Source organism: Seriola aureovittata, chromosome 16, assembly GCF_021018895.1.
Source record: "Seriola aureovittata isolate HTS-2021-v1 ecotype China chromosome 16, ASM2101889v1, whole genome shotgun sequence".
In the NCBI taxonomy this organism is placed as follows: Eukaryota; Metazoa; Chordata; class Actinopteri; order Carangiformes; family Carangidae; genus Seriola; species Seriola aureovittata.
In genome coordinates this window covers 15,247,674-15,258,850 of record NC_079379.1, presented here as the reverse complement: position 1 = coordinate 15,258,850, position 11,177 = coordinate 15,247,674, and the positions used below count along the sequence as shown (strand labels likewise).

The following is an 11,177-nucleotide window of genomic DNA, read 5'->3' as shown; positions in this document are numbered from 1 at the left end:
AGGAAATTAGCAATCTGTGGAAATATTTGGAGAAATTAACATGTGGTAAAAATTCAGTGGCTAATAATGGGAACTGCCCAGCATTCAGGACACAGTGTGTGACCACATAGAGCTTCTGGGTAAACTGTGTGTGCATAGCTGAGGGTGGTATGGCTCCCCTTGCCATTCCACACGGACCAAATAAGGCATATCTGTCTGTCCAATGGGAGTGGTTAGTCCTGTCCCACCCGATTGCGGACAGCTGAAACTCTGACATCCTGCCCCACCTACCCCCAAGTACATTCACACAACCCCCAATCCTGTACACAGAGACACCCCTCCCAGCCCTTGAGGCTGCTAAGCCACAAATCTGGGGCACTGAGGGGATGAAAAAGCTTATAAATGCTTCTGACCTAGTACCAGTGCCCAAGGGCAACTAAGGCTTTCTTTGATCACCATCGTTTTCTGGTGAAATTATTTATGCATCCTTAACATATACAAACACAGAGTCCTTTACAACCAGTTGAATCACCTTGATACAGAATCGGTGTTTTTTGTCATAAAGTTTTGTTTTTAAAGTTGTCAGAGTACAGACAACATTATTAAGGTGTTATAATACGGGAATTTGGCTCATAAGTATTGCAAAGGTATGAAGGATGCGTCCTTTGGTGGACTGGCCTAAATTTGTCGCATATCAGGTTTTGGTCACCTTTCAAGTCCTGCCATACACTGACCCGCAGGTGCTCACTACGCATGCGCCTTTAAAAACTCTTTAAATACCCCAAGTCATCTGCCACAACAAAACATTCCGCTGTCAGCCAATTCACGGCTGTACACAAGTAGTTACTGGCACACAGAGGCCGTTACAGATACACGCAAAATATTTACTTTTAAATACGAAACTTCTATTATTAGGCACGATCGAGAACCTGCCCGAGTAATAACGAATTTGACCCGGAGTCGTTAAGGCTGTGCAGGGTGAAGTCGGGGGAGACGGACAGGAAAAAAACAAAGATGGCTGTGTAGCCAGAGAGACGAGTCCCAACAGAAGTGTCTCTAGCCGCGGCTTTGATCACCGACAGGTCCCGTGAGTCCCGTGGACAGTCAGTCGGTACCGGAGCGGGGACATTAGACGAGCAGCCGAGCTGGGCCGCGGTGCACATCTTTGTATTCTGCTGTCATTGCGAATAACGGCGTCGAGAGCACAACAACAGCTGAGGGACGCCTGAGTTGTTTTTGTTCTGCCTGGGCAAAGGGAGAGGACTGCTGTGTTTTTGTCAACGTAGCTAGCACATAGTCTGCTAGCTTCACTGTAAGTCACCAAAACTAGTCAACATTTAATTTAGTCGTTATTACATTTTGCACATGATCTCGTTATTACACAATCATTGGTTTGTTAAATTTTCAAGTTCCTAAGTGTAGGGTAGCATTAATAATAAGTTAGTCCGCATTCCTTTCTGACAGCCTGCTGCCGTAGCGTTAGCCTGGCTAACGTTAGCTAGCTGTCAGCTGACCGTTAGCTTGACAGGTTGTGAGCTAGTCCCTAGCTAACCTGCTAATATTTCGGGTTCAGCGTGGTCGCGGCAGGTACATCTCAGACATTTCTAGACAGTCATCGCCATGTCTTCACTGGAAGAGAGAGACGTGGGCGTTGCGGCCGCCCCTGGCTCCTCCTCGGCCGGCCTGGGGGTCGGGGCCGTGGGGGCGGCAGTGGAGGCTGTCGCCGGGGTCGCTGCCATGCAGGAGGAGGTCGGGATACGACGAGAAGGGCCCGAGCCTGACGCAGACGAGCCACCCAAGAAGAGGGTGAAAATGCCCGAGGGAGAGTCAGGAAAGCTGGAGGAGAGACTGTACTCAGTGCTGTGCTGCACCGTGTGCCTAGACTTGCCCAAGGCGTCTGTATACCAGGTAAACGTGGTGTCAATCATAAAACTCCCTCCTCATAACCCCTAAATCCACCGTCAAACAACAGCAAAACAGCTGGAGCTCATACTAGAAGACCCCCATGTGTCCAAACCCCCAATCCCCTGTGTCAACCTGTTGAATGTATTGGCCAGCTCCATTTATTTTTAGTGATACTAGATCCAACACAGGCCCAAGTGTCTATACTGCAAATTGAGCCATGAGGCTGAGTCCAGACACACCCAGGCCTGGCGGTCAGCTGTGCAGGCTCAAGTTCATAACATTATACTGTGAATTATCCTCAAACAACCCTCAGCAAAAGCCACATCCCAGCCCCCACTCCCAGAATTCAAGCATCCAGAATTCAACAAATATCTAAATTTTAATTATATATTTCCCTCCCCTTCAGTCCTCCCCAATATTCTCTTTAATGGCCTCAAACTGTTCTCTTCAATGTCAAGTGAAAACATTTGTAATTAATGATTGTTCAGTTAGTCTAAACATTTACATGCCCTGCTGTGCAATGCAGAACACACATTTTAAACAGTTATTTAACATTTATTAACAATACAGTGTAAACACAAGTTGACATTCCTTTCATACTTTCATACACAATTCTTTTAACATAGACACGTATATAAAAATGTACTGATTAAGAAAAGTGTAATCAATAAATCACATTAGTCCTGTTAGTTCGTACATCCCACAGAATTTGGTCATTTTTGTCAGAGAAGACGACACTTCCAGTTTCCTCTCCTTTATAAAGTATTTAATAAGCTGTAATCTTGTTGTAATATGTTCAGTGGTTCAGACAGTCTTTATTGTCATTGCTCTACTGTTGTTTGGCGACTTAAGCCAATCCATTGTTATAACTTAGCTGCAATTAGAATAGACTCTAAGGAATGATGCCTAGCTTTAGCCAAACATGTGTAATGGCTTTTTTCCCCAAATTGTGTTTTGAGTGGAGTTTCAGCTACAGTCCTAAAATAATCCCAACTTCTTCATAAACATTTTCCCAAAATACCTATTTCTTAAGCAGTCCTAAATAATAGTTTTCAAATATATCACCACCCATGTAACACATTATGCAGGCCTTTTTGTCATAAGATTTGACAAGAGAAAGTTTAAATATCTTATTGCAATTTTCAAACTTCATCTTCTCCAGCTTGCACAACTCATTTAAAAATCTCAGTAATTATGTTTTTCACTTAACTCTCATATTTAGTTTTATTGACCCACTGACCTTTTTCCACCACAGTGTACCAATGGACATCTGATGTGTGCAGGCTGTTTCATCCACCTCCTGGCTGATTCTCGTCTCAAAGAAGAACAGGCCACATGTCCCAACTGCAGGTAAAAGAAGTTCACTGTAGAGCACTTCCTGAGCAGGGCACATAGTAGCTACTCAGTCTAGATCAGAAGCAGCTGGGTACTTAAGTTAATAATTGTACTTACAGGGTTGGATGTGAACATCACTGTGTATCATTACATATTACTTAATTTGAATATTGTTAATATTTAGGTTGTATATGCATTTTTGAGTATTAACACAGTAGTACTGTCCACAGACACTTGGTGCCAGACAATTACTTTTGTGGCTAAATAATTTAGATGTTATTTACCGTTGGACCAATAAAATTACATTGATCCAAAATGTTTGGTTTAAGTACTGATTTTATTTTTTGCACGTGCTGTGTTAGGAACTATGTAATGTTAATATTGTGATCTTCAGCAAGAAGAACAAAAAAGCAGTGATGACTGTCTTGTTAAGATGGCATGTTAAGCCACTCTCTCCACTCCACACACACTCCAAAATGTATTGTCATTTACACACTCATGCATGTGTTTTTATTTTAGTGCGACAGGAATGCACATTATTGAGTAGTTTTACCTGATGTGACAAATTATGGTTCAACATGATTTTCCAAAATCACATTTGCAATCATCATTAATGTGTGGGCACAGGAAATAATAATAATAATAATAATAATAATAATAATAATCCTACAGTATGTGTTGAACTTACCAAAAACAAATGACAAAAACATAATGTAACTTTTCTACTGCCCAGACAGCTGCTCATGGTTGTGCATTGTTCACAAACTTGTGTGAACATACTGTGCATACCACAAATATTATATGCATGCCACTGCACTGAGGTATGATTCGTGGTTTTCTGTGTTTGTGTAGGTGTGAGATCAGCAAGAACCTGTGCTGCAGGAACCTTGCGGTGGAGAAGGCTGTCAGTGAGCTGCCGACAGAATGTACCTTCTGCCTAAAACAGTTCCCCCGCTCCAGCTTAGAGAGACACCAGAAAGAGGAGTGTCAAGACAGGTATACATGACACACACACACACACTCACATACAACACACACAGACACATGCAGACAAACAGACACACTCACAAATTCATTGAAAAGCAAGAAGAAATCTTCCATACTTAGATTCACTTCTAAAAAGATTGTCAAATGTCTCAAAATTAGTTCAGATCTGTTTTCCCATAAATGTACCAAAACCATCAAATGAAAAAGGCTACAAATACTGACATCAACTGAAAGAAATGAAACAGAAACTTGAAAGTGGAAGCTGTGCACACACATAACATTAATGACTAAATCACCAGTATGATTTATGTGTGTGTGTGTGTGTGTGTGTGTGTGTGTGTGTGTGTGTGTGTTTGTGTGTGTGTGTGTGTGTGTGTGTTAGCCTGTCACATGGGGTTAATTTGGGGAAGATGGAAGAGCGTGTGACGTGCGACTTATGAGGAGAAAAACGGCTGATGTGATTACAGACTGTGTGTTTGTTGTATGTGACGCTCAGGCTGTTTGAATTTGAATGCACAAAATCCTATGGGGTTGTTGCCATAGCAACGGGTGACCCTGCTTAGGACAGCTGTGTCTGTGCTAGTGTTGCCATGACAACAGCCATGGCAGTCACCAGGTGTTTTTGGTCAGGTTAGACAGAAAAATGTGCCGGTCTCCCGTGAGGCTCTGGCTGGGTTTGACATAAATATCATGTTGTTATCTTCAGGAATCCCACCATCACTTCTTTGAGGCTGGAATGGATCTTAATATGAAACTTAGTATTTAATATGCAGAAATTACAATCTGTGATTACAGGTATTTTACACTACTCCGTAAGAGTAGTAAATCCTGTTGCCTTTCAATACCTTTAAGCAAAATGCTGAATCTCTAGCAGCCACTTAGTATTATGTATAGGTGAAAAACATCAGTGTCGTTTTAATTATCCTTGGTTCACTACTGAAGCTAAACTAGTACCTTTCACATCATTGAAACCTTGCTTTTACTCTAGTAAAGTAACAGGTATCCACTGAAAAGCACCTATATCTAGGATGTAATCGATATGAATCTATGAGGTGGGCTCTGAGCGAACACTTATCATTAGCAGACTGCTAATTAGCCTCGGTTCACAACCTAGTTTAATTAGCACCTTTGATATTATTAGTACCTTCCACTCACTGCAAGAAAGTAGCATGTATTCATCACAAAGCACCTCTGTGAAGGAACAAATTTATATAAAGCCACATCTTTCCTTCTTCAAGCTTTTCTCTTAACTTACATTTTCCATTATGTTGCCAGGGTGACGCAGTGTAAGTACAAGAGGATCGGCTGCCCTTGGCAAGGTCCCTTCCATGAGCTGCCAGCACATGAGAGTGAGTGCTCCCATCCCACTAAGACTGGTACAGAGCTGATGGGAATCCTGGGAGAGATGGACCAGAACCACCGCAGAGACATGCAGCTCTACAACAGCATCTTTAGCCTGCTCTGCTACGAAAAGATTGGGTTTACAGGTATATACATAAACACAACAGAGAGATGAATAGCGTGCAGAAATATGACTGAGAACTTTTAGAGAGATTACTAGAAAAGTTGGTAACTATATAATTCCCTTTGCTTTCCTACTCTTTACCACTCTTTGCCTCCCACATATGACCTGTCTCCCTGTTTTAAAAACTTGTCTTCTACTTATGTGTCCATTCAGAGGTGCAGTTCAGGCCGTACCGCACTGATGACTTCATCACTCGTCTGTACTATGAAACACCGCGCTTCACTGTCCTCAACCAGACGTGGGTGCTGAAGGCCCGCGTTAATGACTCCGAGCGCAACCCCAACCTCTCCTGCAAGCGCACACTCTCCTTCCAGCTCATCCTCAAGAGCAAGGTACATGTATCACCCTGTGTTTATTTTTAAATTTTCATTGCTAAAGTTTTCAGGGCTCAAGATGCATCACTGACCACCAGTCTGTAAAAGTTTGGATCTGATCTGACGGCTTACAGAGTGATCATCATCTGTTTAGTGATCAGAGTTGAGGGGCCAGTTTTGCTGCCATGCAAGTTGCTTAATTCTCATCAGACTATCGATGAATTATGTCAGTGAAAGATATGAGCAAGGGTTCCTGGGCTTAAGCCCCTGACTTTAACAATAAGACACTGCGGCCCTATCATCCTTTTATACTGGGACGCAAGGGTGTAGGTTTGCATATGGACAGTAGTGACATGTCCCGACCAATATTTTGGGAGGACAGAGTTGTCCCTACAAATATTTTAGTGAACTTGTCCGCACTATGTTTGGGGGAAGTCATATTAGATCATTTCATTGTGCACAACCAGAGGCTACGTCTCCAAGACAACCGATTTAGGCATGCTAGCATGTGATTGACTGAAAGGGTGGGGGCTATCTGAAGGCTCACGTCATGTGAGAATATCCTAACGTCACCCGAAAAATGTCAATTAATTTATGCCTGGCTATACTGTGACGTTTGTATGACTTACTATACTATGACTTTTTTATGCCTTATTATACTACTAAACTACTAAACTACTAGTAATTAACTACTACTAACTACTTAAAGTCATAGTATAAACATAAAACTACTATATAAAAAGTCATACTATGACTTTTTATGCCTTACTTTATACAATTAACCTAATGTGTATGTCTTTGGACTCTGGGAGGAAGCCGCAGTACCCGGAGAGAGCTCACGCAGACAGAGGGAACATGCACAAACTCCACAGGCCCAGGAAGTTATAGTATAGTAAGGCATAAAAAGTCATAGTATAATAGGGCATAACAAGTGATAGTATGACTTTTTATATAGTATTTTTATGCCTTACTATACTATGACATTTTATGACATTTCTATGACATAGTATGCTATGACGTTTTTATGCCTTACTATACTATGACTTCCTGGGCCTGGGGCCTTTCTCTGTGGAGTTTGCATGTTTTTCTTGTGCACGTGTGGATTCTCTCCGGGTACTCCGACTTCTTCCCGCAGTCCAAAGACATGCACATGAGGTTAGCTGTATAAAGTAAGGCATACAAAAATCATCAGTATATATATATATATAAATATATAAGTAAAAATGTCATAAAACGTCATAGTATAGTAATAGATAAAAATGACAAAGCGAGCTCTATTTTTGTCCTTATTACATTCAGACACACAGACACACACACGTAAGCAGCAGTGCAGGTTCCATGATCTTTAGTAAAAGGCACATGTACAGCCATAGTGAGGTGAGTGAGTGAGTGAGTGAGTGAGTGAGTGAGTGAGAGAGAGAGAGAGAGAGAGAGAGAGAGAGAGAGTCCACTGGCATAGAGACAAAGCATTAAAACACAGAAATACAGGAAGTATTGCCAATATGTCAGACACCAGAGTCAAAAATGCAGTACAGGTCAGGCTCTATACTCAGCAGATGTTCTGGCTAATACATTGTGTTCCTGTATGTGTAGGTGAACTCTGCCCTGGAGTGCTCCTTCCTGCTGTTGAAGGGGCCGTATGACGACGTGCGGATCAAGCCTGTCATCCACCACCACTCCTTCAGCAACGATGCCAACGAGACCGACTACGTCCCTCTGCCCATCTCTGATTCGGTGGAGTGCAACAAACTGCTGGCCGCCAAAAACATCAACCTGCGCCTATTCATCTTCCAAGTCCAAAAATAAAGAGTGAGGGAAGAAGAGGAGGAGGAGGAGGAAGAAGAGGAGGAGGAGGAAGAAGATGGAAAGGACAAGGAACAAGAAGAAGGGTGATGGAGGACGAGGGGCTAAGAGAGAGAGGATCTGATGAAGATTAAAGAGAGACACCACTGAACCACTGATACCTCTTAACACCTACACACACACACACACGCAAATACATGTATATACTCACTCACACAGAAACACACAATCACGCAGGGTACACACGCCACCACACACATATATACACACATATATACATACATACATACATACATACATACATACACACGCACGCAAACACACACACACACACACACACACACACACACACCACTAATTACACTTACCTCCTTTTACAAGATAGTGAGACCCCTTGCTTGGGGGAGCTGTGAGTTGCTATGGAGAGGGGTGGGCATTGATATGGGATGGAGGGGTGGAGTGAAACCTGCGATGGCACAGGTGGGGGGTGTCGGGGGCAGCGAGTGGGGGAGGGGGTTGTGACATGGTTGGTGTGTACCTGAGATGGCTCTCTGAGGTCAGGCTGTGTCTGACCTTTGACCCCTGACACCCACAGCCAAAGGTAGCACACACACCAACCAAAGCAGGATTTGCTGGGTGCGTTTGTTGCGTGCCTGTTTGTGTGTTTGTGTGTGAGAGAGACCGACAGAGAGAGAGAGTTAAGTGATGGACCCTGGAGTGCGGCCCACACTCTGCTTACATGTTCAAATGTCCCAAACACACGTGATAATGTGAAACTAGAGCGTCTGACTCTACTGAGCTGTTCTTTGGACATGTGAAGGGATGTTGAGTGTGTATGTGTGTGTGTGTGTGCGTGCGTGCGTGCGTGTGCGTGTATGTGCGTGCGTGCGTGTGTGTGTGTTTGTCTTTTTCCCGTCCCTCCACAGTTTCGTCAACAATTTCCTTCCGTTTTGGCAAACTTTCCCCTTTTGTGTCCCAGACTTTGCCAGAACAGAGGAAAGACGGCATCCCCACTTTAACCCTCTTTTACCTTTCAACAAGAGGAGAGATGGCCTGGCTGCATGCATATTTTAGTTTCTTAGACTTATTCCTCCAGCTGTGGTTATATTTAACCTTCAACACTACTATAATTTTTATTTCTCTTAACCCTAAATATCTAAGTACCTGTGAACTCTTTTCTCTTTAGTTGGGTTTTAGTGTGTGAACAGCTGCCTGTGTGAGTGTGTGTGAGCAAATCACAACTGTGAGATTCCTGTAAACATGTCCTAAAGTGAACCAGAGTATGATCGTTAGAGTACAGAACCAGCAAGACTGGATTACCAACAGACCTTCAGGGGGCCCCACGTTCACTGCGTATCGGTTGTAGGACTGCAACTATTTTAGTTATTACCTGCATATTATTCTCTCAAATATTAATTTAGTGTATGAAATGTCAAAAGTAGTAAAAAACCAGATCCCAAACTGACGTCCTTGATCTCTAATTAAGGATTCATCCTCATATTTGATTGGGAATTTGCGCCGCTACAGTACCCTGTCAACATTATTATGTAATCTTATGGCCGTGTGTCAAAATCTAGGTTCACCACCTTTATTGTTTTTTATATTGTTCTCTCATGGTGCATTTTTCTATCTATTTTTTAGAAAGTGTCTATTTACAAATTTTGTTCAAAGATGTTCCAAATCTCAAGGTAGTCATCACTGGAAATATCATTTCCTGCCATCATGACAGATGGTCAGTGATGCATCTTGAGCCCTGAAAACAATGACTCAATACTTTTTTTCCATCAGTTTGAAGAGTCGGCAGCTTTCATCCAAAACTAGAAGTGTTATAAATCAGGTGAAACCTGCTTTTTTGGTGCATTTTTCCTAAATGAAATTGTGTTTGACTAAAATGATCACATAAGTGACACAGAGAAAACCTGGGGCCAGGTAGTATCCCAGTATAAGAGTAGTGGTTAGATTCTGGGTCTTTGTGCAACATATAATGAAGCTGATGGGAACCTGAGCACAACAGGAGCCCAACTGCGAATTTTACTCCCAACCAGGCTCATCCGACCATGGGGACTAGTCAACAACAGCAACGGAACGAAACACAAATGGTGAGTGCTGAGTCTCAGGGCGCTCTGGATTTCTTTGTGCGCTCGGAGCTCAACAGCTCTCTGGAGAGGACTTTTTTCTGGAAGATCAGACTTTGGATGGTGATGGATTGTGTGTGTGTGTGTGTGTGTGTGTGTGTGTGTGTGTGTGTGTGTGTGTGTGCGTGCGTGCGTGCGTGCGTGCGTGCGTGTGCGCGCGCGTGTGTGCATGCATGTTTGTGTGTGTGTGCGTGTGTGTGGCAGGGGTTGGGATGGGGGGTTTTACCTTACCACAGTGACATATTAGTGTTAGACTTTCTTGAACGAGAACAAGACGATGTTACTTAAGTAGATTCTACTGTAAAGCAGATAGATCTCTCTCCTCCTGACCTCTACTTCCTGTATTTCTGTGTTTTAATGCTTCGTCTCTATGCCAGTGGACTCACTCATCTCACTATGGCTGTACATGTGCCTTTTATTAAAGATCATGGAACCTGCACTGCTGCTCACGTGTGTGTGTCTGTGTGTGTGTCTGAATGTAGAAAGGACAAAAATAGAGCTGGCTTCGCGAAACCGTTGGTCGGTATAAATTATGCATTCAGTACCGCAGTTATGAAATCTAAATTTAATTTTAAAGCCTTGTGTGGATGATGGATATGTTTCATTGAATTTGATGGGGAGAATATGAATCAGTTTCAGTACAAAATGAATTACCCACCATCAGAACAATAACACATTGGCTTATCAGTTAATGCTTGCTTGAAAGTGAAAGTAGTTTCATCACTGGTGTAAAATGTTGGCTGCCACAAGACTGAAAAGAGGACGCATTTTATATGATAGTGTTCCTGTGTGTTTGTAAAGACTAATTTAGATTTGAGCTGTTTTTAGCTAGATGTTGATCTGTATATTTGACTAAACCTTTATATTTGTGACACTAGAAAAAGCTCAGGTGTAAATAATACAAGTGAATTATGATTGAATTCTACTAGCTGCTTCAGTTTAAAGGTCCAGGTGTTGTTCATGCCCCCTGACTGTCACACTGTCATGTCTTACTGGGACACTTTAATGTTATTGTTAACAGTTGTACTTCTACTATGACAAGTCAAAACGAAAATTGTTTTCACATTAATAGAGCTAAAATGATTATCAGTCATTCCACTCAAAGTGTTTCTGCAAAAAATATTTATGATTAATTGTTTACTCACAATTTAATGAAAAAAAATTGTTTCTACATTTGTGAAATACATCTGCTGC

At 42.3% G+C, this 11,177-nt stretch overlaps 1 protein-coding gene across 2 annotated transcripts; it reads left to right on the top strand.

The window, feature by feature from the left end:
- The first annotated feature begins 768 nt into the window (after window positions 1-768).
- Window positions 769-10,422, top strand: zftraf1 (zinc finger TRAF-type containing 1). 2 transcript variants are annotated; one of them, XM_056399034.1, is made up of 7 exons: window positions 769-1,291; window positions 1,553-1,887; window positions 3,140-3,234; window positions 4,072-4,215; window positions 5,482-5,693; window positions 5,885-6,063; window positions 7,639-10,422. In XM_056399034.1, exons 2-7 carry the CDS (start codon window positions 1,600-1,602, stop codon window positions 7,849-7,851), a joined length of 1,131 nt encoding a protein of 376 aa, XP_056255009.1. In that variant the 5' UTR covers window positions 769-1,291; window positions 1,553-1,599; the 3' UTR covers window positions 7,852-10,422. The 2 variants fall into 2 exon arrangements, with proteins under 2 accessions (XP_056255009.1, XP_056255008.1); XM_056399033.1 differs by having other exon boundaries at window positions 769-1,887.
- Window positions 10,423-11,177: the final 755 nt, after the last annotated feature.

Excerpts from the sequence above, each read along its gene's own strand:
- zftraf1 (XM_056399034.1), top strand. The coding sequence starts at position 1,600 with ATGTCTTCACTGGAAGAGAGAGACGTGGGCGTTGCGGCCGCCCCTGGC. Across the intron at positions 3,235-4,071 it reads GCCACATGTCCCAACTGCAG|GTGTGAGATCAGCAAGAACC; the intron begins GTAAAAGAAGTT and ends GTGTTTGTGTAG. Across the intron at positions 5,694-5,884 it reads CGAAAAGATTGGGTTTACAG|AGGTGCAGTTCAGGCCGTAC; the intron begins GTATATACATAA and ends GTGTCCATTCAG.